The 24,025-nt window shown below is 48.4% G+C and overlaps 2 protein-coding genes across 5 annotated transcripts; both read left to right on the top strand.

Moving 5' to 3' along the window:
* Positions 1–283: 283 nt before the first annotated feature.
* Positions 284–5,841, top strand: PYGO2 (pygopus family PHD finger 2). The gene is made up of 3 exons (XM_058160327.1): positions 284–584; positions 3,171–3,220; positions 3,733–5,841. Exons 1-3 carry the CDS (start codon positions 299–301, stop codon positions 4,819–4,821), a joined length of 1,425 nt encoding a protein of 474 aa, XP_058016310.1. The 5' UTR covers positions 284–298; the 3' UTR covers positions 4,822–5,841.
* A 7,891-nt stretch (positions 5,842–13,732) lies between these two features.
* PBXIP1 (PBX homeobox interacting protein 1) lies at positions 13,733–23,260 on the top strand. Of its 4 annotated transcripts, none has more exons than XM_058160316.1 (10): positions 13,733–13,850; positions 13,991–14,045; positions 14,326–14,387; positions 15,409–15,532; positions 16,476–16,718; positions 17,771–17,794; positions 18,158–18,228; positions 19,696–19,854; positions 20,463–21,469; positions 22,087–23,260. In XM_058160316.1, the coding sequence occupies exons 1-10, from the start codon at positions 13,773–13,775 to the stop codon at positions 22,145–22,147; spliced, it is 1,884 nt and encodes a 627-aa protein (XP_058016299.1). In that variant the 5' UTR covers positions 13,733–13,772; the 3' UTR covers positions 22,148–23,260. The 4 variants fall into 4 exon arrangements, with proteins under 4 accessions (XP_058016299.1, XP_058016298.1, XP_058016301.1 ...); XM_058160315.1 differs by having other exon boundaries at positions 14,323–14,387; positions 22,087–23,259; XM_058160318.1 differs by having other exon boundaries at positions 13,737–13,835.
* Positions 23,261–24,025: the final 765 nt, after the last annotated feature.

Below are 24,025 nucleotides of genomic sequence, written 5' to 3'. Positions count from 1 at the left end.
AAAGGGAGGGAAGAAAGGAAGAAAAAAAGAAAGGAAGAAAAGAAAAGAGCACCACTAAAGACTCAAGATGGTCGAATCTATGCTTATTTATTCCTGCCATGAGCTTCTAATTCAACATCATCATCATCAATGGACACAAAACGGCGCCGGCGAGTGACGTCGGCGCCGCTCCCGACGCGCCATCCGCCTTTTGAAAGGCGCCTTTTTTACTCTCGAGAACCATAGAGAAAGAAGGGAGGTCGGCGCCCAGAACAGCCGAAAGCGTGTGGTGGTGGAGAGGAGGGAATCCACATCCAAGATGTCGGCCGCCACCGGAAGCGCGGCTTTCCCCCTCCCTCCCGTCCTCTCTATCAGCTTCCGCTTCCGGCTCGCGTCGCGATGGCGCGGCCTGGGCCTCCGGGCCCCTCGTAGCCGCCTCGCCCTCCGCGCCCGCTTGCTTCTTATGGCGGCCCCGCACCCCGACAAGCTGGAGGGGGGAGTAGGCCTCGCTCCGCCTGCTCCGGGTCCGCCGCCTCCGCCTCCTCCGCTGCCTCCGCCGCCGGGGAACCTCGCCACGGGCCCAGGCCGCAAGCAGGGCAAGGCCGGTAAGGGAGGAGCGCGCGCGCGCGGGGGGGAGGGGGGGCTGGTTGCCATGGAGACGGGAGGCGGCGTTGCTGGGGAAACGGGGCCCCACCTGACTGGGGGGGTGGGAGGGGAGGCCTCTCATTGGCCCGTCAGGTGGAAATTCAACCGGGAGAGCCCTTTGTGGATGATGGGCGTTGTGGTCCATCCTCCCCTCTTGGCAAGGGCTTCTCCCTCCCATCATCCCCATCCCCTCATTGCAAGGGGGTGGGGGGTGGTTTAATCCCCTTGCCCAGAAGCCCCTCCCACTATTCCCCCCCCCCCAAAATACCCCGACCCTGCGAGGTAGGCTTTCCTCCCTGCAACCTGTAGGAATTTAGCACCCACCCACCCCCTCCTAGAAGAATGAAATATTTTAGAAAATACTTAAAAGGCAGAATATTATATTTCCCTGAATGAGAAATGGAGAAACATGTTTTAAAGACAAAGCAGCTCCCTGCAACTTCCTGCCACCCCCCACCTTTGTCAATGGGCCATTAAAGCCTCAGCCAAGCTCACTCATTCCCCCCCACCTTTGTCAATAGGTCAGAGGTAGAAACTCATTCTCCCCACCTTTGTTAATGGGCCATCATCATCTGCATCATAATAGAACCCATCTAGCAACTGAAACTCACCACATGGCAAGGCTCAGGCAAGCTTGAGGGACAACCTACAATGTTAGCTAAGACCCCTAGACCACCTGGGAGTTTGACAACCAATCAGGATACTCTTCTTGTGCCCCAGAAAGTTCAAAGCTCAGAAAAAGCATAAAACCAGGGAGCACACAGGATCTCAGCCTTTTTCTGTTCAGGATCTCAAGCCATGTGATCCTGACCACCATTAAACCATCTTTCCAAGCAGTCATCCAGTGTCTTTGTCCCCACTTGGAACTGAACCCAGATGGATATTTCTTCCAACAAACCAAAATTGCTTTTTCCCCTTGCAACAACAACCCTGCGAGGTAGGAAGGCTGGCCTGAAAGAGAGGGGCCTTCCATGGCTTTGAAAGGTCTTTTTTTGGGGGGGGGGTTAAATAATTATAATGACTAATACGGGCCACACAAGCAAAATGCTTCCCCTCCTTTTATTTCCCCCTTGCAACAACAACCCTGTGAGGTAGGAAGGCTGGCCTGAAAGAGAGGGGCCTTCCATGGCTTTGAAAGGTCCACCTGAGCGTTGGGGTTGTGGGGGAAAGCACCCCCCAATTGCTTCGGTGGGTGGGGCAGATTTTCACTCTTAACCCCCTCCTCACAACAGTGTCCTCACAGTAGCAGCTTAGGGCTAAGTGTATTTACCCCAGTAAAAAAAAAAATTGTAGGGAGGAAGGAAGGAAGGAAAAGAGTGGATAAGGAGGAGGGGGTGAAAAGAAGGAAAGAAAGGAGAGGAGAAGATGAGAAAGGAAGGAAGGAAAGGAGAAGGAAGGAAGGAAAAGAATCGATAAGGAGGAGGGGGTGACAAGTAAAGAAAGAAGAGGAAGGAAAGAAGGGGAAATGGATAAGGATAAGGAAGAATGGGTGACAACAAGTAAGGTGAGGACCCAGATTGTTAGGGGCAATAAAAGTTGACTTTGTATATAATATACAAATGGATGAAGACTATTGCTTAACACAATATAAGCCGCCCTGAGTCTTCGGAGAAGGGCGGGATATAAATGCAAATTTTTAAAAAAAAGGAAAAAAGGAAAGGAAAGAAAAAGAAAGGAAAGGAAAGGAGAAGATGGTGGCTCAGCAGACTAAGTCTGTCTGTTATTAACAGCAGCTGCTTGCAATTACTGCAGGTTCAAGCCCCACCAGGCCCAAGGTTGACTCAGCCTTCCATCCTTTATAAGGTGGGTAAAATGAGGACCCAGATTGTTGGGAGCAATAAAAGTTGACTTTATAATATACAAATGGATGAAGACTATTGCTTAACACAATGTAAGCCGCCCTGAGTCTTCAGAGAAGGGCGGGATATAAATTCAAATTTAAAAAAAAAAGTAAAGAGAGAAGAGGAATGAATGAAGGGAAGGGAGGGAGGGAGAAAAGAAGAAAAAGAGTGGATAAGGAGTTGGTGACAAGGAAAGAAAGAAGAGGAGAAAGGGAAGGAGGGAGAGTGGAAGAAAAAGAGTGGATAAAGAGAAGTGGATTAAAAGCGAAGGAGGAGGAGGAAAGGGGGGGAAGAAGGAAAAGTGGATAAGGAGGAGTGGACAAAAAGAAGGAAAGAAAGAAAGGAGAAGGTGAGAAGGAAAGAATAGGAACGAAGAGAGAAAGAAAGAGAGAGATGAAAGAAAACTAGGCACATAATTGTTATTATCCTTCTCATCTTCTCTACCACCACCTCATATGATGATGATGACTCCGTTCCCTTGCATGTACACTGAGAGTTTTTGCGCTGGAGAGAAAACTCTTGTTTCTTGGCGTGATAATCTAATAATCACACTTGGCCAAATAAAAAAAAAAGAGGGGTGGGAGTTGATGCCTTTTGAAGAAAAAACAAAAAAGCACCTTTGAGACAACTCTGTCCCAGCCAACTGACAAACTCCATAAACACTTGGACTAATATTCTAAATTTCTCCTTTTCTGCCTTGGTCAGGTCTTCAAATGAAGAGTCCCGAGAAGAAACGTCGCAAATCCAACACACAGGTAATTTGTTGGGGGGAAGGGGGGAGTTTCATGTGCCCTGGGTTCGAGACAGCTTTGGGTGGGTACTCACGTAGCTCCCCGTTGTGTGTTTATATATGCTGTTTTTTAAAAAATGGCCATTTCAAAGAACGGGCTTGCGTTTACAACCGTTGAGTGCAGAATGGCTTCATGACCAGTGATTCACTTAATGACCACTGCAAAAAAAAAGGTCATGAAGTCGGGTCTGGTCACGAACTTACGACGGTAACACAGCTGGAAATCTTGTCTCAGTTGCGGTGAATTGAGGATTACCTGTACGAGAACCCCATATGTTAGTTTAATCAGGCATCCTGGTTATAGCTTGGACCCTCCCCCTATGTTCTTCTCTTCCGCCCCCCTCCGCCCCCCCCGCACTTGGTACTTTCCAGATCTATTGGCCTCCGGCGCACCCTTCTGGAGACTGTGATTGTAAGGCAAGCTCTCTGGCCGATATAGGAATGCTGCTCTGCTTATTCGCCTCTTTCTTGTTGCAGGGCCCCTCCTATTCCCACCTCTCGGAGTTTGCCCCCCCTCCCACCCCGATGGTCGATCACCTGGTGGCCTCCAACCCGTTTGAAGATGACTTTGCCATCCCCAAGGTTGGCTCTTCCTCCGCACCCTTTCTCGGCAACCCCGGTCCCTTTGGGAACTTCCGCATGCAAGGGGCGATGGGTCCCCAGGTCCCGCCCAGCTACGGCGGGGGCCCCCAGCCGATGCGAAGGCAGCCGCCCCCCTTTGGACCTAACCAGATGGGCCCGGCGTTCAACATGCCCCCCCAAAATCCCGGCTACGTCCAACCCGGCGGGATGGGCTTTGGCGGGCAACCCTTCGGGCAGCCGCTGGGACAGAACTTCAGCCCTCCCGGAGGGCAAATCATGCAGGGACCCATGGGGGCGTTCGGCCCCATGATGTCGCCAACCATGGGGCAGCCCCCTCGCGGCGGGGACATGGGCTCTGGGCCAGCCCTCAACCCTCCAGGCGGACCGCCAATGGCCCAGCGATTCAGCCAACCCGCCAACCTCTTTGGACAGTCCCCCCTGCAGCGCCCCAACCCCAACCTCTCCAGCCTGCCCCCTAATCCCAGCCCTTTCCCAGGGCCCGACCCTGGCTTCCCTCCCTCCGCCGAAGACAGTGGGGCCGGCAAGCCCCTCCACCCGCCTCCCAACAGCTTCAACCAGGAACAGCACACCGGCTCGCCAGCGGCCGTCAACGGCACCCAGCCCTCCTTCCCGCCCAACAGCACCGGCCACAGCGGCGCCAGCGGGACCCCCGAAGGCAACCCTTTGCCCCCCACCAGCAAGGCCGCTGGCAACTCCGGGCACCAGCCTCCCCCCGGTTTGGTCTACCCCTGTGGGGCTTGCCGTAGCGAAGTGAACGACGACCAAGACGCCATCCTGTGCGAGGCTTCGTGCCAGAAATGGTTCCACAGAGAGTGTACCGGCATGACGGAGAACGCCTACGGGCTGCTGACCACCGAGGCCTCGGCCGTCTGGGCCTGCGACTTCTGCCTGAAGACCAAGGAGATCCAGTCGGTCTACATCCGGGAGAGCATGGGGCAGCTAGTGGCCGCCAACGACGGCTGAGAGCTCCCTCCCACTTCCCCAGCCGTCCTCGCCCCGGTGGGTCAGAAAGGACGGCCAATCCGGTTTGTACCACTACGAGACACTCTTGGCTGAGGAGTGGGGCACCGAATCCCATCCCTTGCCAGTAAAAAAAAAAAAAAAAGCTGGAGAATTCTAGGTGACCCCCACAACCTCCGGAGGGATGTGTGTGTTTCAGTCCTGACCCTGAACTTGCGAGCACAACGCTGGACTGTGGTGGATGGACCCAGAAACGCCCACCGACTCATCTTACGCCTTCATCCACTCCCGAAGTGTTGCCGTCCGTCATGTTTTCCCCCTCTCCTTTCCTTTGCTTCCACAACTGCATTTCAAACTTCAAAGCCTTGGAAGGATTGTCTGGAGGAAAAAAAAAAAGAGGGGAGGGGGCGTTTTCCCAGTCTCCCCCTTCCATTCCTCTCATCTGGCTCCGTTCCAGTTTTGACTCAGCCCGGCCCTCCCTTACAGTCGCTCGGACGTTATCCCTGCCTCGTCCGGTTTTCTTCCGGGAAGTTCACCCATGCAATGAATATACCTCTTCTTTGTAGGGTGGGGTGAGGGGGGCAGCATCTGTCCAGAAGAGACCCCCACTCCTACAGAACGCAACCAAGGAGGGTTTTTTGGGGGGGGGGCTGCTCCCAAATTTGGAGCTTCCGCGCTTAAAATTTTGGCACCATCCGCTGTGACATCTCAAGCGACCGGCGTCGTCTTGAGAAAAAAAGAAGAAAACCAAACTTGACAAAAAGACAAAACGTGGCCCTTTTTTTCCCCCCTCATGAGAAGACTTTAAAAAAAAAAGTACCAATTTGGGACCTGTTTTTTTTTTAATTATTATTATTGTTATTATTATTATTACGTTCACCTTCCGGTAATTTTCCCGACTTTGACTTCTTGGTTTTTTTTTTGTCGCCGTGTCCGTTTTTCTTTCCGCCGGAATCTGGTTTTGGTCAAGTGTTTTAACTGATGTGACTTTGATCATTGTTTTCTATCCTGCTGGACATTCAATGGGGGGGCGGGGGGGCGGAGAGAACTGGGGAGGGGGCGAGAAAAAGAGAGGGAGGGGGGGAAGGCAAGGTATAGCTGGATTCATACACAACCCCTCCCTGGTGTTTTAATGTTGCGAACATTAAAAACAAAATGAATTTTGTACCAATTTCAGCTAACGTTAACTGAAAATGGCTTTCGCCCAGGTGGCGGTGAGATCTCAGATTTATTTTTTTTAATTTTTTTTTTTGCCTCCACGCCGATGTGTTTGTGTGTCTTGAGGTCCCCGTTTTGTGAAACACGCTCACTTCCATCCCTCAAAGCAGAGAAAACAACAAGAAAAGGCACGTCGGCTCAGCTTGGAGTGACGTTCCCTTATAACGTTGGTGGTTGTGGCGTAATAAGAACCAGTTTGATCTAGCGATCAGGACTACCAGATTAGAAACCTGGAGACCGTGAGTTCTAGTTCTGACTTAGGGATGAAAGTCGGCTGGGTGATTTTAGGCCAATCACCAGGAAATGGTGAGTTCTAGTCCTGCGTTAGCCACAAAAGCCAGCTGGGTGACTTGGAGTAATCATTAGGAGACGGTGAGTTCTAGTCCTACCTTAGCCATGAAGCCAGGTAACCTTGGGCCAAATCATCAGGAGATGGTGAGTTCTAGTCTTGCCTTAAGCATGAAAGCTGGCTAGGTGACTCTGAACCAATCACTAGGAGAAGGTGAGTTCTAGTCCTACCTTAAGTACAAGAACCAACTGGGTGACTTGGACTATTCACCAGGAGATGGTGAGTTCTAGTCTTGCCGTAAGTATGAAAGCTGGCTAGGTGACTGAACCAATCACTAGGAGAAGGTGAGTTCTAGTCCCGCCCTTAGGCATGAAAGCCATCTGCGTGACTTTGAACCAATCACCGGGTGTAGGTGAGTTCTAATCCTACCTTAAGTACAAAAAGCAACTGGGTGACTTGGATTATTCACCAGGAGATGGTGAGTTCTAGTCTTGCCGTAAGTATGAAAGCTGGCTAGGTGACTGAACCAATCACTAGGCCAGTCCCTCCCTTCAGCCGTCGACCCACCTCACAGGGTGGTTGTGGAAGAAAACAGGAAGGGAATATTAGCAATAGTTTGCCGCCTTGAATTACTTATAAAAAACAATATAAAGGCAAGTTAAAAATCAGTAAATAAAATTATAACAACTTCCCCCTCCTTTTCTCCCTTACGGGCTGCCGAGCACCTCGTCTCAAACGCAGCTTTGCTATCAACTAGGATCCGGGTCTCCAAACTGGTTTAGGGAATTCTGGGAGTTGGAAGTCCAGAAGTTTTAAAAGTTAACTGTGCCGGCTGGGGAATTCTGGGAGTTGAGCTCCACGAGTCCCAAAGGTTTGGAGAGCTCCCCCAGAATTTAGGTGCCCTCGTTATCCAGTCCTCTCCGTATACCAATGCCACAAGTGGGAGGGAAGGAAATAAATAAATTTTGGTCCAGGATATTCGGTCCAGGGGGAGAAAAAAAAAAGAGACCACAATGTGCTGGCCTTTTTTTTTTTTTAAAAAAAGCACCCTGTGTTCCTGCATTTGTCCTCCCCTGACATCCCTTCCGACAGATTTATGCCTTTCATCCTGTCCTTCCTTCGGAGAAGAGGACGCCGCTGCCGCTGCGCCACCAAGCAACCTGCGTTTCGTGCCAGGACAGCTGGGTTGGCAGAAGGGATTAAAAAAACCGCCTGGCACCGGTCTCGAGATCACAGGTTTTCATTCTGCTGGCTGGGAATGAAACGGGATCCAAACAAGGATGGAAAATTCCTGGCTCCCAACAAGAGAAAGGAGGGAGAAAATTTGACTTTCTGGCAGGAAGGGGGCCGTGCGGTGAATTTCGATCTCGTTTCTTTGGCAAAGCCTCCGAAAATAATCCTAATTCTAATGACCTACAAGGTCCCTTTCAACTCTTGTTAAATCTGGGCTAAAGCTTTCAAGAAGAGGCTGGCTTGATGGTGTAGGGTCTCCTGCTTGGCCAGGGAGTTGGGCTAGATGACCCACAAGGTCCCTTTCCAACTCTGTCTGTTAACTTCCCGCTAATGTAATTTTGGGAGCCTCCGAAGGCCAAAGCTTGGATCGAAACGCAAGCGGTGTTGCAGACTTCACCCTGCCTGTATCTGCCTGTTGGCAGAAAGGTTTCTCTCCACATGGCAGGTACCTCCACCTGCCTGTTCCTAATTCCTGTTGGCGGTTTGGAGTGGGCTCTGCGCCACCCGGTGAACAGGAGGAACCGATAAAGGAGAATATTTGTAGGTCGGGGTTGAAACGAAGGGTCCCTTGGCCGTCTACGAGCTTGGTGGTTTTCTTGCAGACGTTTCCTGACCCAGCTAAGTCACATCATCAGTGCTAGAAGAGGAAAGGAGGAAGAAAGAGGAAAGAGAGAAGAAAGAAAGAAAGAAAAAGATAAATGAGGAGTCCTTGATGGTCTCTGAGCCGGGTTGTTTGCTTGTAGAAGTTTCCTGACCCAACTAGATCACATCATCAGTGCTAGAAGAGGAGTGAGGAGGAGGACGAAAAGAAAGAAAGAAAGGAAAGTAAAAGATAAATGAGGGGTCCTTGATGGTCTCTGAGCTGGGTTGTTTCCTTGTAGACGTTTCTTGAACCAACTAGAAAACATCATCAGTATTACAAGAGAAGTAGTTTTTGAGGAGAAGAGAGGAATGAGAAGGGAAGGAGGAAAAAGAGAAAGAAAAAACTAAGGGTCCTTTATGCTCTCTGACATCTTCAGTGCTACAAGAGAGTGGGCTTTGCGGAGAAGAGAGGAATGAGAAGGGAAAGAGGAAGAAAAGAAAGGGGGGGAAAGGAAAGAAATGAGGGGTCTTTGATGCTCTCCGAGCTGGGTTGTTTCCTTGTAGACGTTTCCTGACCCAACTAGGTAACATCATCAGGCCTTGAAGGAAGAACCTCTGACCAAGCTGCGGTCCTTCCCAGCAATTTGGAGCCTTTCCTCCCTTTATTTTGGTTTTTATTTAGTTTATTTTGGAGAAGGGGAGCAGATCCTCTGGCATCTCTACCCCACCCCACCCCCGCTACTTCCTGGGTGCGAATCCTACTCGTGGGGGGGGGGCTTAGCTTGTGCAGCCCCCCCCCCCATTTGCCCAGCAGTTGTGAGAGGCGGAGGCTCTGGAATCGTTGAAAGGCTGAGCTGCCTGATAGGGAAATCTTTTTTGAAAAAGAAAAAAAAATTCAGCTGTTGCTGTCTTTCTCCAGCTCTATCCAGCTTAGTCATTCTTGAGACCCACACCTTAATTCGTATTTTTATTTTAAATTGGAAATTTCTGCCTCCTTCAGGACGACGCTTCCGGCCTGGGTTTCTGCAGGGGGGGGACCCCCTCTTTGTCCCCCCTCCCACGCCCCCCTCAGACCCCTTCCCCCAATTTTTTCCTCCTAATTAAACTTTTCCCCAACTTGAAAAAAAACTTTCACACAGCCTCTTTGTCAGCCCCGCGCCTCTCATTGGCCGGCTGGCGCCGCGTCCCTTTCTCCCATTGGCTGCCGAGCTGCTCGTTTTTTTCCCGTCCCGCCCCCCCCTCTCCCTTTTCTCACCCACCCCTCCCTCATCCTCCCGGAGGAAGTTTTGCGATGCAAAAGTTGACAGCCGCGTCCGGATTTCCCCGAACTCGGCTCGGCGCAAACGGGGCGCCCCCTGGATTAAAGGTAAGCCGTGGGATGGGGTGGGGTGGGGGCCAAAAGGGGAGGAGAAGGGGTGGGTAACAAAGCCCCCCTACCACTTAGAGCCGTTCCTCCCCCCCCCTCCTGCAGAAAAAGTCACTTTCCCAAGCCGGGAAATAAATTTGGTCCAGCAGGGATGAAGCGGGGGTGTTGCAGAGTTGCCATGGCAACCGCCCCGGGGCGATGCTGCGGTTCCTGCATCCCGCGCGCTTCGATAAGCATCTCCTTTTAGAAAGATACTAGCTTTCTATCTTTCGCCCCAGTTGCTTTTTTGTTCTCTCTCTCTCTCTCTTGCTATGTTACTATTTTTATTTTGTTTGGTTTTTTTTCTCTTAGGCTGGAAAGGTTTAAAGAGTTGTTATTTGTTTTCAGTTGAGTTTCCTTTAGTTTCGTTTTTTTTGTTTATCTTGGGGGCATCCAGCTTTTTGCCCCATATTTGGCGTTCTGAGCATTTGCAACAGGGGAGACTCCCCGTTTTAGGGTGACGCGGTGGGGCTTTGCAAAGGAGACTCCCCCTCTCCCTCCCTCACCCACCACACCCCACGTTTGCAAAGCAGCTTCCACTAAGAGGCTTCTTCCAACTCTGAAATATCGCCGTTTGGTGACATTTCCCTTCCCCTTCTCTGGAATTTCTCTCTGGAAGTTGTCAAGTTTGCGCTGTAAACAAAAGGCAGAAGCTTTCTTTATTTTAAACTCTGGGTTTTCATCCTCGCTTCCTGCCGCATACTTGCATTTCCTTCTCTTTAAATGCAGTGAATTTGCACTTTTTTTTCTCAGCGCAATAGCTTCTTCTTTGGTGAACTTTGTAAGAGGCAAAGCCCGTTAAATCAACTAGCAAAGAAAGCTTTGAAAAGCTAACAGGGTTTTTTTCTTCGAGCCGACAGCTGCCATTCGCCAAAGTTTATTTTATTTTTATTTTTATTTTTTAAAAAAGTATTAAGTCGAAACATGCTACCCTTCAGGGTTTCCTTCCGAAGTGGCGGCCTGGCTCTTCCTTTGATTGTGTCGCCGGCTGTGAAAATAACAATAATATTGCAATAATCATGATTGCTCGGCAGGCAGGCACAGCGGAGAGCTCTGTTCCTTTGCTGCAAAGACTCATCGACGCATCTGAAAATCCAACTTTTTCAAAAATTCTGGCGGCGGAAGGATCCCTCTCCCTCTTCTCCTTAACACGCGAGCAAATTGCGCCAAACCACAGATCTCAAAACAGCCTTGCGGGATATTTTAAGATCCACGTGGTATAACAAGAGTTGGAAGGGACCGCAGAGGTCTTCTAGTCTGACCCCCTTGCTCAAGCAGGAGATATTATGACATCTCATGTAAATGGTTGTCCAATCTCGTCTTAAAAGCCTCCAGTGTTGGAGCACTCACAACTTCTGGTGGCAGGCCGTTCCACCGATTCATTGTTCTAACTTTCAATGCATTTCTCCTTAATTCCAGGTTGCTTCTCTCCTTGATTAATTTCCTTCCATGGCTTCTTGTCCTGCCATGGCAGAATGGACTTTCTGCACTAATGGGAGGAGGAAAAAAAAAACCTTTAATGGGACCCCCTATTTCCCCCTCGATGCGTCGGAGTTTTCCCCCCATGACAGGGGAAAAAACTGGGCCTGCTGAAGTCTCGTCTACTCACAGCAAGTTTCTGCTAGTGAGAATTAAGATGGCTTGGCCAAAGTTTGATGAAGCTGTTGTTAGAGACCCTCTTGAAATGCAAAATGTGGACACCCCCCCACCTCTCCTCCTGCAGTGTGGCCCCCTGTGCATAAAGCAACCTTAAGAATTACCAACAGGCCCTCAGCTCCAAGTTTCTATTCCTTTATTTTTATATTTTCCACGTGAAGTTGGCCTTTGCAGAGAGCAAAATCTTCCAGCCTGCCTGTTTAAGGCTATTTGCATCTTAAAATATCCAGGTTATTTTTTTCCCCTGGGATTCTCTCTCTCTCTCTCTCTTTCTCACTCACTCACTCTCATTCTTTCTCTTTCTCTTTTTATTTTATTAGACTTTTATTAGACTCTCACTTTCTCACACATTCTTTCTTTATATTTCTCACTGTCTCTCTCTTTCTATTTCGCTCTCTTTCTCACTCTCTCACTTTCTATTTCTCTCTCACACACTATTTCTCTCACACACTCTCTTTCTTTCTATTTCTCTCTCTCTCTCTTTCTTTATATTTCTCTCTCTCTCACTCTTCCTTTCTATTTTTCTCTCTCACACACTCTTTCTCTTTCTTTCTCATTCACTTGCTCTTTCTCACTCTTTTTTCTCTATTTCTTTCTCTCTTTCTCACTCTCTCACTTTCTCTTTCTCACTCTTTCTTTCTATTTCTCTCTCTCTCTCTCCCTCTCTCTCTCTCCTCCCTGTTTTTCCCCCTCTGCTCTGCTCAGCAAAGCCATTTCCACCTGTTAAGTTGCCTTCAGCAAAGCTAAAAATATATTGCTTTCCTATTATCCCCCCTCACCCCCTCTCTTCCAGCCTGTCTTTTGCTTCAACAGCTGTTCTTGGGAGGGTAGAGAGACTCATGGTAAGAATTTCGTAAGCAGAGAGGCAGAGATTCCTGGAAAGAAATTTAACTTTTTAATACGGGAGCTCCCCATGTTGCTGTCTCTTTCGGGGTGGGGGTTGTTGTTGTTGTTGTTTTTTGGGGGGGGGCTTGCTTTTCCTCCCGTTCAAAGCTGCTGGGCTCGAACAGGTTTCTGAGTTTGGGGGTCGCCTCTACCCCAAAGGACACGCAACCACACACTCACAACCTTATGCTCCTTATGACTTCGGCCAGCTCTGCTTCCCGAGGGTTAGATGACTTGCTTGCCTCTGGTGACCAGCATAATTTAGATTCTTGGCATTTTCTCTTGAATTAGAATAGCTCAGCTAGGATGGCCTTCAAAAACACCCTCCTCTCTTCTTAGAGTCTTTGGAGAGAGAGAGAGAGAAAAATAAAAAAAGAACGATGCTACAGACAGGAGCTCACTTTTGGATCTCTCTCTCTGTCTTTTTTTTTTCTCTCCCTCTGTTGATGCAGCCTAGAACTGTGTTGGCTTTTTTGGCAGCCGCTGCACACGGCTGGCTCCTATTTAAATGGTCGTCCACTAGGACTCCCCAAGTCTCACAGTTACGTTAAAGCGCATCTCTTCCTCAGTTTCCCTGGAGAATTTTTAAGCTAAAGAGCAGCGGTGGAAAAAACTTACTGGGGCCACCTGTGACCAGCAAGAGAAAGGAAAACAATAGTCTCTTATTCAATTTCCAATAAACTTTGCTCCCGGTTCGAGCCACCTGTGTTTGTCAAGCTGAAGCTTAATTTCCCAGTCAAATTTTTTTTTTTTTTTTTTTACCCCTGTACAATTCTGATCAGGCGCCAGGCGTTTGGAAGGATTTCCGGTTTTGCCCTTCAAGCTAAATTAGGAAGGTTAACGACAGATTAATAAATAATAAAGATTTTAATAAATCTTAAAAGCCTCCCGTGATGGAGCACTCTCAACTTTTGGTGGCAAGCTGTTCCACTGGTTAATTGTCTTCACTATCTGGAATGTTCTCCTTAATTCCAAGTTGCTTCTCTCCTTGGTTAGTTTCCATCCGTTGCTTCTTGTTCTACCCCCAGGTGCTTTGGAGAACAGCCCGACTCCCTCTTCTTTGTGGCAACCCCTGAGATATTGGAAGACTGCTATCATATCTCCCCTAGTCCTTCTTTTTATTAAACTAGCCATGCCCAGTTCCTGCAACCGTTCTTCATATGTTTTAGCCTCCAGTCCCCTAATCATCTTTGTTGCTCTTCTCTGCACTCTTTCCAATGTCCAGAAAAGATCAACGAAGATGATGACAATCTAGCAATTTGATGTCGGTTTAGCCCATTTGAAACCTTCTCTGCTTATAACACCGAGACTTTGAAGGGATTTTAGATACCCAAAATCCTTACCTCTCCTCTTTTCTTTTCTTTTTTTTTCCCCCTTCCTAACTTTTCCAGGTGGATCTTTGAGCGTTTCAGGGCATGAAAAAAAATGGCTGAAAATTCAAATTCTCAGGAGCTGGAAAACAACAGCTGGGTGATCACAGGAGCAGAGGTGAGCACAATCCAGGTAGAGGCTTTTCAGATAGGAAAATAGCTCCAGAGCATGTCAAGAAATCTCCCACAATCGTTTCCTCATCCCTTCCCTGGCTGTTTATAACCTAGTTTCTCTCTCTCTCTTTCTCTTTCTTTTTTTTTCCCCCTTCCTAACTTTTCCAGGTGGATCTTTGAGCGTTTCAGGGCATGAAAAAAAATGGCTGAAAATTCAAATTCTCAGGAGCTGGAAAACAACAGCTGGGTGATCACAGGAGCAGAGGTGAGCACAATCCAGGTAGAGGCTTTTCAGATGGGAAAATAACTCAAGAGCATGTCAAGAAATCTCCCACAATCGTTTCCTCATCCCTTCCCTGGCTGTTTATAACCTAGTTTCTCTCTCTCTCTTTCTCTTTCTCTCTTTCTCTCTCTCTCTAGGCTGCCCCTGTGGAAGATCTTGGCTTCGAAACTTCCGAAGAAACCCAGTTAGAAGGCGAGTTAACCATGATTTAACACCGAGGGGAGGGGGGGGGGACCCATGATTAGAGTGGACAAGATTTTCCCCCCACGTCGCCCGTTGCCAAACACAATTCCCCTTAAAACTCTGCCCCTTTCCTGCCAGCCACATTCGCAAAACTTTGGCCCGTTTGAAAATTTTAATTTGTGAGGGTTAAAATGAAGAAAGGGAAATGCGAAAAGATTCCGGAGTTAAAATCAATCCATTGTGTCTCTGTGTGTACGTGTTGTTTTGTGTTTTTTCCCAACCCCAGCAGCTTCTCCGCCCGAGAGCGAGCTATTCGTCGAGAGTCCGGAACTGGAAGAAGATCAATCAAAGGTTGAACCCTGACATTTTGTGTGTGTGTGTGTGTGTGTGTGTGTGTGTGTGTGTGTGTGTCTGCAGGTGACTTCCTGGTCAAAACCAGAAAGTAACGATCTCCAGGCGGGTGGGCGGAGCCCCGCGCTGCCACCGCTACCCGCTCGCCAAACCACCTGCCGCCGCCGCTACGGGTTTGCCCGAACCTGTAGCATTTCACCACTGCCTTGCTCCTGGGAAGGGAACTGGCCACTGGGATTTCATTAATTGGGGCATAAACAAATGAAAACATATTTTACATCTTTTATATATAAAATAAAACAGATAGCCACCCTTTCTTGCCAGAGGTTTAACATTTTTTGTTACTTGATTTAACTTTTCTTTCTTTCTCTTTCTCTTTATTCCTTTCTTCCCTTCCCCTCCATTTTCTTCTTCCTTCCTTCCCTTCCAATTTCCTTCCCTTCTCTTCCTTTTCTTTTCCTCCTTGTTCCTTCTTTCCTCCCTCCCTCCCTTCCCTTCATCTTCTTCTCTTCCTTCCTTCCTTTCCTTCTAATTCCCATCCTTTCTCCCTCCCTCCCTCCTTCCTTCCTTCCTCCCCCTCCAATTTCCTTCCCTTCTCTTCCTTTTCCTTTCCTCCTTTCCTTCCTCCCTCCCTTCCCTTCCCTTCCTCTTCTTCTTTTCCTTCCTTTCTTTCCTTCTAATTCCCATCCCTTCTTCTTCCTTCCTTCCTCCTTTCCTTCCTCCCTCCCTTCCCTTCCCTTCCTCTTCTTCTTTTCCTTCCTTTCTTTCCTTCTAATTCCCATCCCTTCTTCTTCCTTCCTTCCTCCTTTCCTTCCTCCCTTCCCTTTCCTTCCCTTCATCTTCTTCCCTTCCTTCCTTTCCTTTTAATTCCCATCCCTTCTTCCTTCCTTCCTCCCCTCCCTCCCCTCCCTGTCTGAAGTGGGAATTTTGCAGGGCTGCTCTGTCCATCCCTAGACAAAAAAGATAAAAGAAAAATCGCTTCTCCGTCGGGACAAACTTCCAAACTTTTTTCCCCATCCAGAGTCAGGAGCCAGAAGGCCACCTGATTCCCGGAGATCCTTCCAGCCAGGGATCTACTCTCTTATTGCTGGATGAAAAGAAGACAGAAAGCTCGCATCCCGAGGAAGAATTTTCGCCCCCAACAGGTGACTTCACATTTTCACAGTAGGGTCACTTTTCCGGCTGAGAAATAACCTGCATAATTCCAACAAACAGCAGGTAGGTCCTCGACTTACAACACTTCCATTTAGTGACCGTCCAAAGTTACAACGGCGCTGAAAAAAAGTTTCATTGAAACTTTTTGGAAAAAAGTGACCGTTTTTTCACCCTTACGACCGTCGCAGCATCCCCTTTCGATCGCATGACCCCACAGTCACGTGATCAAAATCCAGACGCCTGACAACCGATTCACGTTTATGACGGTCGCAGCATAACGCATAATCCCCTTTTGCGACCTTCCGACGAGCCAGGTCACCGGGGGGGGGCGGGGGGGGAGGAGCTGGATTCGTTTAACAACCGTCTTCCTCACGTAACCACCATGGCGAGGAAGGTCATCAAATTCAATTTCACGGTGGTCTCGCTTAGCAAACGAGAATTTTTTGGTTCCCAGTTGTGGTCGTAAGTCGAGGATTTTCCTGCAAATATCTAAATAAATAAGTGTAAATATTTGAGGGCCCGGGGAAAAGAAAAGCTGCATTCTTGAAAAGGGCAACAAAGGAACTTTTTTAAAAAAATAAATAAATAAATTGTAATTTCACAATGGATCGGTTTTGGGGCCATTCTAAACATTTCTCCTCCCTCAATGAAGGCGTTCTTCGATGAGCCGGGAGGCAGGTATAATTTAATGTAATGAAAATGGAAGGGACCTTGGAGGTCTTCTAGTCCAACCCTCTCCTTAGGCAGGAAACCCTAAACCACTTCGGACAAGTGGTTGTCCAATCTCTCCTTAAAAACTTCCGGAGTTGGAGCATCCACAACATCCGGTGGCAAGTTGTTCCACTGGTTAATTGTCTGGTCGCCACAGGTGACCCTCTGGCCTTCAAGCCAGGGGTTTGAGCCTGGACCTCTTTTCCACGATGTCACCCGTAGGTCCCCTCAAAGATGAACCGAAGGCTTCTCCCAGCACGGGGGAAGAGGCGGCGACCCCCGAAGCCGACGTCGAGGGTCTGCGCCGACGGAAAGGCCGTGTCGTCGACGTCCAGCAGGTGGGGCCGGAGCTGAGCCACGCCCAAGCTAAGGAAGATCCCGAGGATGAGAACGATGGGCTTTCTAGGGTGAAGTGGCTGCTGGCCGTTTTAGCCGTTGTGGGTTTTGGAGTCTTGGCCACGTTGGGTAAGCAAGAACCAGAGTGGAGGTTAAATTTTCTAAATTATTTACCATATATCTCCCTCCCTCCCTCTCTCTCTCTCTCTCCCTCTCTATCTATCTATCTATCTATCTATCTATCTATCTATCTATCTATCTATCTATCTATCTACCTACTATCATCTATTATCTATTTATCCATCTGCCTGTCTATTATCTATCTATTATATATTTATATCTATCTGTCATCCATCTATCCATCTATCATCTATCATGTATCTATCATATCTATTATCTATTTATCCATCTATTATCTATCTATTATGTGCTTATCTATATCCATCCACCCATGTATCCATCCATCTATCTATCTATTTATCTATCTCTCCATCATATCATCCGTCTGTCTGTATATATATAAAATCTATCATGTATCTATCATATATCTATCTATTATCTATCCATCTATTATCTATTTATTATGTATTTATCTATATCTATCTGTCCGTCCATCCGTCCGTCCATCTGTCTATCTATCTATCTATCTTCTATCTATATCTATCTATCCATCTATCCATCATCTATCTATCCATCCATCCATCCATCTATCTATCTGTCTATCTATCATATACATACATACATATATATATATATATTTGTTTTCTGAGGTTTTCACGGGTGTTTGTATGTAGGTCTTTGCTTGTTCGGGTTTTCTCCCGTGTACAATTGGAAGTGTCTTGGCGACGTTTCGACGAAGTCTCATTCGTCATCTTCAGGCTTCAGCTTCGTGCTTCTGGGAGCAATGTGTGATCGCAGCTGTTTCTTCCTTTTAACTGCAGTTAAAAGGAAGAAACAGCTGCGATCTCACATTGCTATATATCCATCCATCCATCCATCCATCCATCCATCCATCCATCCATCCATCCATCCATCCATCCATCCATCCATCTATCTATCTATCTATCTATCTATCTATCTATCATCTCTGTCTCTCTCGTCTATCAATCTATCCTTCTGTGCTATCTTATCTATCTATCCATCCATCTATCTCCTAAACCATTCTTTGCATCTCTCTACAGGGATCTTCCTTGACACCGAAGACGGTGAGTATGGGGCGAGCTTGACATGTTTTTCCGTACAGGTGGACCTTGACTTTTGGACACAGGTGGGAGACCCGATTTCTATTGCTAAAAAAAAAGTGAGTTTTTTAACCGTGTCGCCATCTTTTTCTGCCACGGTTCTTAAGCGAATCGCTGCCCTTAAGAGCTCAAGGCGGCATTCACAGAGCGACGTCTGCAAAATATTTTTTAAATTCTGCTCCCTCCACGCGATGCCCCAACTTAACCACTGAAAGGATTTGCAACCATAATTCCAGGCTCAATTCCAGTCCTAAATTGAGGACTACCCGTATTTTTTTTTAAATTGTATTTTATTTTATTATTTTACTTTTTCCCTCCCACCTTCAGGAGGCTTAGACATACTGAACCTGGGGCTGAGTTCTGACAGAGAAGAGCCGTACCCTGCCAGTGGTGGGCAGGTAAGGAAAACGATGGTGTTACGGGTAGATCCCTGATCCTGGAAGAACGGATCTGCAGAAAGAAAGACAGGATAGCTCTGTGGAGATTAATGAAGTTATAGAGAAGACCACCCATAAGGTTTTTCTGCAAAGGGTTAGAAACAGAGAAATACAGGTGCAATACAAGATAAGCAGCTTGTCGTTTTAAAAAAAGGGAAATTATATTTCTGACACATTGTTGAAGGTCGGACTAGATCAGTATTTCTCAGTCTTGTTGACTTTAAGAGGGGTGGGCTTCAACGCCCAGAATTCCCCAGCCAGCAATGCAGGCTGAGGAGTTCTGGGAGCTGAAGTCCACTCCTGGCTGTGGGATTGTGGGAGTCGAAGTCCCCTCCTGGCAGTGGAATTCTGGGAGTTGAAGTCCCCTCCTGGCTGTGGGATTCTGGGAACTGAAGTCTACTGCTGGCTGTGGGATTCTGGGAGTCGAAGTCCCCTCCTGGCAGTGGGATTGTGGGAGTCGAAGTCCCCTCCTGGCTGTGGGATTCTGGGAGTTGAAGTCCCCTCCTGGCTGTGGGATTCTGGGAACTGAAGTCTACTGCTGGCTGTGGGATTCTGGGAGTCGAAGTCCCCTCCTGGCAGTGGGATTGTGGGAGTCGAAGTCCCCTCCTGGCTGTGGGATTCTGGGAGCTGAAGTCCACTCCTGACAGTGGGATTCTGGGAGTTAAAGTCCACTCCTGGCTGTGGGATTCTGGGAGTTGAAGTCCCCTCCTGGCAGTGGGATTCTGGGAGCTGAAGTCCCCTCTTGGCTGTGGGATTCTGGGAGCTGAAGTCCCCTCCTGGCTGTGGGATTCTGGGAGCTGAAGTCCCCTCCTGGCTGTGGGATTCTGGGAGTCGAAGTCCACTCCTGGCTGTGGGATTCTGGGAGTCGAAGTCCCCTCCTGGCTGTGGGATTCTGGGAGTCGAAGTCCACTCCTGGCTGTGGGATTCTGGGAGCTGAAGTCCCCTCCTGGCAGTGGGATTCTGGGAGTCGAAGTCCCCTCCTGGCTGTGGGATTCTGGGAGCTGAAGTCCACTCCTGGCTGTGGGATTCTGGGAGCTGAAGTCCACTCCTGACAGTGGGATTCTGGGAGTCGAAGTCCAACTATCTTAAGTCCCCAAGATTGAAAATGCTGGTCTTAACTGATCACCGAAGCTCCTTCCAACTCTGCGATCCAATGAACCTTCACTAGTAGTGAGATTGACAAGTCTTGTAGAAGGCCTGAGCTAACCAGTTCCATGAGGACTAGCGGCATGGTCTTTGGAAAGAGACATGGGACGATTACTCCTCCTCCGTCCACTAAGAATATCGATTCTCGGAGAATCATAATGGCCAGTAAACCAGCATGCTTCTCCTTTCCCGGCTCCAGATCTACCAGGTACGTAGACAGAACAGGTCAAACCATCATAATCTTAGCTAAGAGGTCACTTTTCCCATTTTTTTCCTCCCCAGGACTGGTCACCCTCTGTGGACTCTGGAAAAGACGCTCAACTTCGCGCAGGCAAGGAAAATCTTTCTGAAGATCCAAAAAGCTTGGACGCCATGGGAATCTTGCTGGACAAATTAGCCAAGGAAAACCAGGATATCCGACTGATGCAGGCCGAACTTCAGGTAATGGGGAGGGCCAGGGGGTCTTCCCCCAATCGGTGGGCATTAAAAGACCCCTTTGGGCAATGGGGAATCTGGGTTTGCTTAACGGCTGCAGGGGTTTGCTCAAAAACTTGCGCCGAAAACTTTTTCGACTGTAAAAATAAGAACTTTTTTGACTGCAAAAGTAAGAATTTTTGGACTGCAAAAATAAGAATTTTTGGACTGGGAAAGTCAAACGTTTTGGACTGCAAAAATAAGGATTTTTTGACTGCAAAAATAAGAATTCTTTTGACTGCAAAAATAAGATTTTTTTTTACTGCAAAAATAAAACCTTTTGGACTGCAAAAGTAAGAATTTTTGGACTGCAAAAGTCAAACGTTTTGGGCTGCAAAAATAAGAATTTTTTGATTGCCAAAATAAGAATTTTTTTGACGGCAAAAATAAAACCTTTTGGACTGCAAAAGTAAGAATTTTTGGACTGCAAAAGTCAAACGTTTTGGGCTGCAAAAATAAGAATTTTTTGATTGCCAAAATAAGATTTTTTTTGACGGCAAAAGTAAAAAGTTTTGGACTGCAAAATTGAGATCTTGAGCAAAACCTCCTTTTTTTTTTACCCGCTCGCTTCACAGGCGCAGAAAGAAGAACTCGAGATGTTGCTGCGGAAATCCCAAGACAAGACGTCGGCTGTCGATTCCCTGCAGCAGAATTTGGCTGCGGAAAACCAACGTTTGGCAGAGACCTTGAAGAAGGAGACGGCTGCCCTCTCGGCCGCCCGGGCCGAACTCCAGCTTCTTCGGGAAAAAGTCCGTAAACTGGACACGACGGCCGATGCCAAATCCCGCCAGCATCCCGGAGAAGACCCCGTCTCTCGCCGCCTTCCGGCCAAATTCGATTTCCAGGAGAAGGAACTCCATCGTCTGCGTTCCTTGCTGGTTTCTGTCCGTCAGGATTTGGGAAAGCTGATGCAAAAAACTCCCCTGGAGGAATTGAAAAACTTGGAGCAAAGGCTGGGCAAGGAGGTAGACCTCAGTGAGGCCGAGAAAGAAGCCCGGATGCTGTGGAAAGATGGCGGCAAAGCTAGGCAGGGCAAAGCGAAACCGTGGCAGAAGAAACACCAAGGCGAGGAGAAATTTCGGCACCAGGACGGGGGGGAACCCAAAATGGCCACCGAGAAGGGACCCCATCCCGCCAAGAAACACCAAACGAAGGCCCCGAAAGGAGGAGACCGCCAGCGGGGACCCCGCAAAGCCAGAAAACCGATGGAACCCCAGGAATTGTGGGCGATGCTAGCCAAGCATCCTTTCCCTGCCCCGCAGGGTTGTTCCGGCGTCGCCGAATGCGCCCACCGAGAGGGTTTGGCGGCCCCCGTTCAGAAAGGCCCCTTCCTCAAATTGGTGCAGAGTTATCTCTCCGGATTGGGCTGGGGCAGATACTCCAGCGAGTTGGTTCCGGTGCTGGAAGGGTTTTTCGGGGCCGACGGGCTCTTCGTCCACGAGAGGATCGGCTTTGCGGACTTTTTGGATAAAACCGAAGACGCCCTGGAAGAGCTGGCGCGTTATTTGGGGGTGAGCGAAGATGGGGTGGACGATTTCGAAGACGCCATCCTGAAGCAGCTTGGGGCGGCCCCCGGACGCAGGTGAGAAAGAGGAGGAGGAAGGGAGGGGGGGGATGTCAGGAAGCGTCGCGGGCGGAAAAAGGGGTGTCGTATTTTAGGGGAACCCCGCCGGCATGCCGATGGCTTTCCCCGTTTTTATTGTAATGCAAACATTTCACCTTTCATTAAACAGTGGGTCATCTGCGTACGAATATTTTGTGCAGTAACAATTAAAATTTACAGCCCTATTTAATATTTTGTCGATTCTTAACACTAATACCTAACATACCTACTATTATAAAAAATCCTCTTCTTAGCTTATTTAACTTTGTTAAACCATTTTCTGTATTTCACTTCTCTGCTTTTTTTTCGAGTTTTCATATTTGTTCTCTAACCACTGGCAGACTAACTCTCCCATATACTTTAATGCTCAGAAACTTCCTTTCCTTTAACTGCGAGCATTAATCTATTCATTCCTGCGCTATTCTAATATTTTCTCAATCACATTCTCGTTCGTAGGGGCTCTCTTCACTTTTCCTAATTTTGTGCACATTTAGAGGTTTCTAAACTCGTTCCCGGCTCCTCGCGATCTCCTAAAAAAATCTCACGTGATCCCAGGGGATCCTTTGTGGCGTGATAACTCGGTCCCTTTCTTACAGATCCACTCGGGGAGACGGCGCCAAAGAGCGGAGCCATCCTAAGAACCGGGCGTACGGTTAGCCCGTCTTTCGACCGTCGTGACGAAGGTCATCGTATGGACATTGGTGGAAATATCAAGGGAAGAAACTTCTTCATTTTTTTTGCCAAGTTTTTTGTGGGGGGCCATTTCCCCCCCCCCCTTCTTCAAACTTTATATCCCACCTTACACATCTGGGAGTGACGTCCAGTGAGTTATTTAGCTGATGTATCCGAGCTCTCCTTTCCTCGTTCTTGTTTTTTTTTTGGGGGGTGGTGTTGGTGTTGAAATACCGGTAGTCCTCGACTTACGACCACCATTTCTGTCGTTCAGCGAGACATCGGTGGAGTGAGCTTCGCGTGTCCCCCGTCCCCCTCCCCCATTTTGCCTACCTTCCTTGCCGCGGCCGTTAAGCCAATCGCCGCAGTTTTGTTAAGTTAGTAACACGGTTGTTAAGTGAACCCGGCTTGTCAGAACGGTCGCAAAAAAAAGGGGATCAGCCGGAGACCGTCGTTAAATGCGAGTCGGTTGCCGGAACGTCTGGAATTTTGATCCTGTGACCGTGGGGGATGCCACAAAGGTACAAGTGAAAAACGGTCCTCAAACGGCCGTTGCAACTTGGGTCGCTAAACGAACCGTCGTAAGTCGTGGACTGGTGAAAAGAAACATATTCCCCTCTGCCCTTCCGCACACACATTTCTCTGGCCTCTTCCCTTCTTCCTTTCTTCCTCCCCCACCCAAACAAAAAAAAACCCCCACCCACAAATTGATCTTCAAACTGGCTTAAATCTTGAGGTTGCCGTTTCTTGCTTCCAACTGTAAGCCAATCAGGGCAGGCAGCACCTCGCCAAATCCAGCTTTGCTTCACACAACACCACAATTGTCTTGTTTGTGGGTTTAGCCGCACGATAAAAATCCTGCACGTTTTGTGTATTAGAGGAAGAGTGGTTCAAAGACCCCCACCCACCCCAATCCTTCCCTCCCCCTTCCCACCCCCAGCCTCCAAGGCTTTAGGTGCCCCAGAGCGGCTGCCCAACTTTTTCTCTCCGCACAACTTCCACGCACAAATAATTTCCCCCGAATTGCGTCTGGTTCTATCGCACTGTGTGTCCAACAGCCAATAAAAGCACTGATTTAGAACAACAACAACAAAAAAAATAGTTCCTTGAACCGCTTTGGGAAAACGAAACGGTAGTGGGCTCAGATGAGGGGCCGGATGAGATAGCAGGGAGGGCGTCTTTGAGTTAATCGGCAGCTGAAGGGTAGCGTTCGGCCGGCCTTTTGATCCATGAGCCTGGCCTGCTTTGCAGGGCTGTTGCGGCAGCGGCAAAGTAGGAGGGTCCCAGCTCCGCTTCGCTCCTTTGGAATTCTGCTCTGAAAAAAAGAAGACGACCGTATAAATCACATAATAAATCACATCTTGTGGGTGGAGGAATTAGCAAATTCTGTCTACGAGGAAGGATGGGCGTCGTTTTACGGATACCAGGGGTGAAATTGGCCTCGGACCCCGATGGCTTATAGCTTTGAAGCCCCACCGGACAAATTGATCCAGACACCTGGCAGGTGCAGGTCCCTGAGTAGATCTTCTTGTGACCCAGGCCCAAGTAGGTAGCAATAAACTTAGTCCGTGGAAAAACAAACTTTATTCGAACAGCTGGGAATTACTTCAGTCCCAGCGTCGTTCAACTCAAAGTAAAACAAATGCCTCCCAACACAAATTCCTCAATTATCTCACAAACCTTAGTCCAATTAGGCAAACTGCCAAAGGCCCTTCCTGGCAAAGGTCCAGAAGCCACAAAAACAAAGATGTAGACAGAGCAGAAGACGTAGCTACAACGTTGTTTTCCGGCAAAGAGCCCAAACGCTGCTGCTGGTCTGTTTTAAGCCTTATGGGAGGGGCCAATCATCTCTTGGCCTTACTC

The sequence above is a fragment of the Ahaetulla prasina genome, chromosome 17, assembly GCF_028640845.1.
Source record: "Ahaetulla prasina isolate Xishuangbanna chromosome 17, ASM2864084v1, whole genome shotgun sequence".
Taxonomy (NCBI): Eukaryota; Metazoa; Chordata; class Lepidosauria; order Squamata; family Colubridae; genus Ahaetulla; species Ahaetulla prasina.
Note: the sequence above shows the minus strand (reverse complement) of the source record. Positions and strands in the feature narration are given on the sequence as shown.

Coding starts and splice junctions, on each gene's coding strand:
- PYGO2 (XM_058160327.1), top strand. CDS start 299: ATGTCGGCCGCCACCGGAAGCGCGGCTTTCCCCCTCCCTCCCGTCCTC. Junction 585..3,170: donor CCGCAAGCAGGGCAAGGCCG/GTAAGGGAGGAG, acceptor TGCCTTGGTCAG/GTCTTCAAATGAAGAGTCCC. Junction 3,221..3,732: donor GTCGCAAATCCAACACACAG/GTAATTTGTTGG, acceptor TTCTTGTTGCAG/GGCCCCTCCTATTCCCACCT.
- PBXIP1 (XM_058160315.1), top strand. CDS start 13,773: ATGGCTGAAAATTCAAATTCTCAGGAGCTGGAAAACAACAGCTGGGTG. Junction 14,388..15,408: donor TGGAAGAAGATCAATCAAAG/GTTGAACCCTGA, acceptor TTCCCCATCCAG/AGTCAGGAGCCAGAAGGCCA. Junction 17,795..18,157: donor CTTCCTTGACACCGAAGACG/GTGAGTATGGGG, acceptor TCCCACCTTCAG/GAGGCTTAGACATACTGAAC.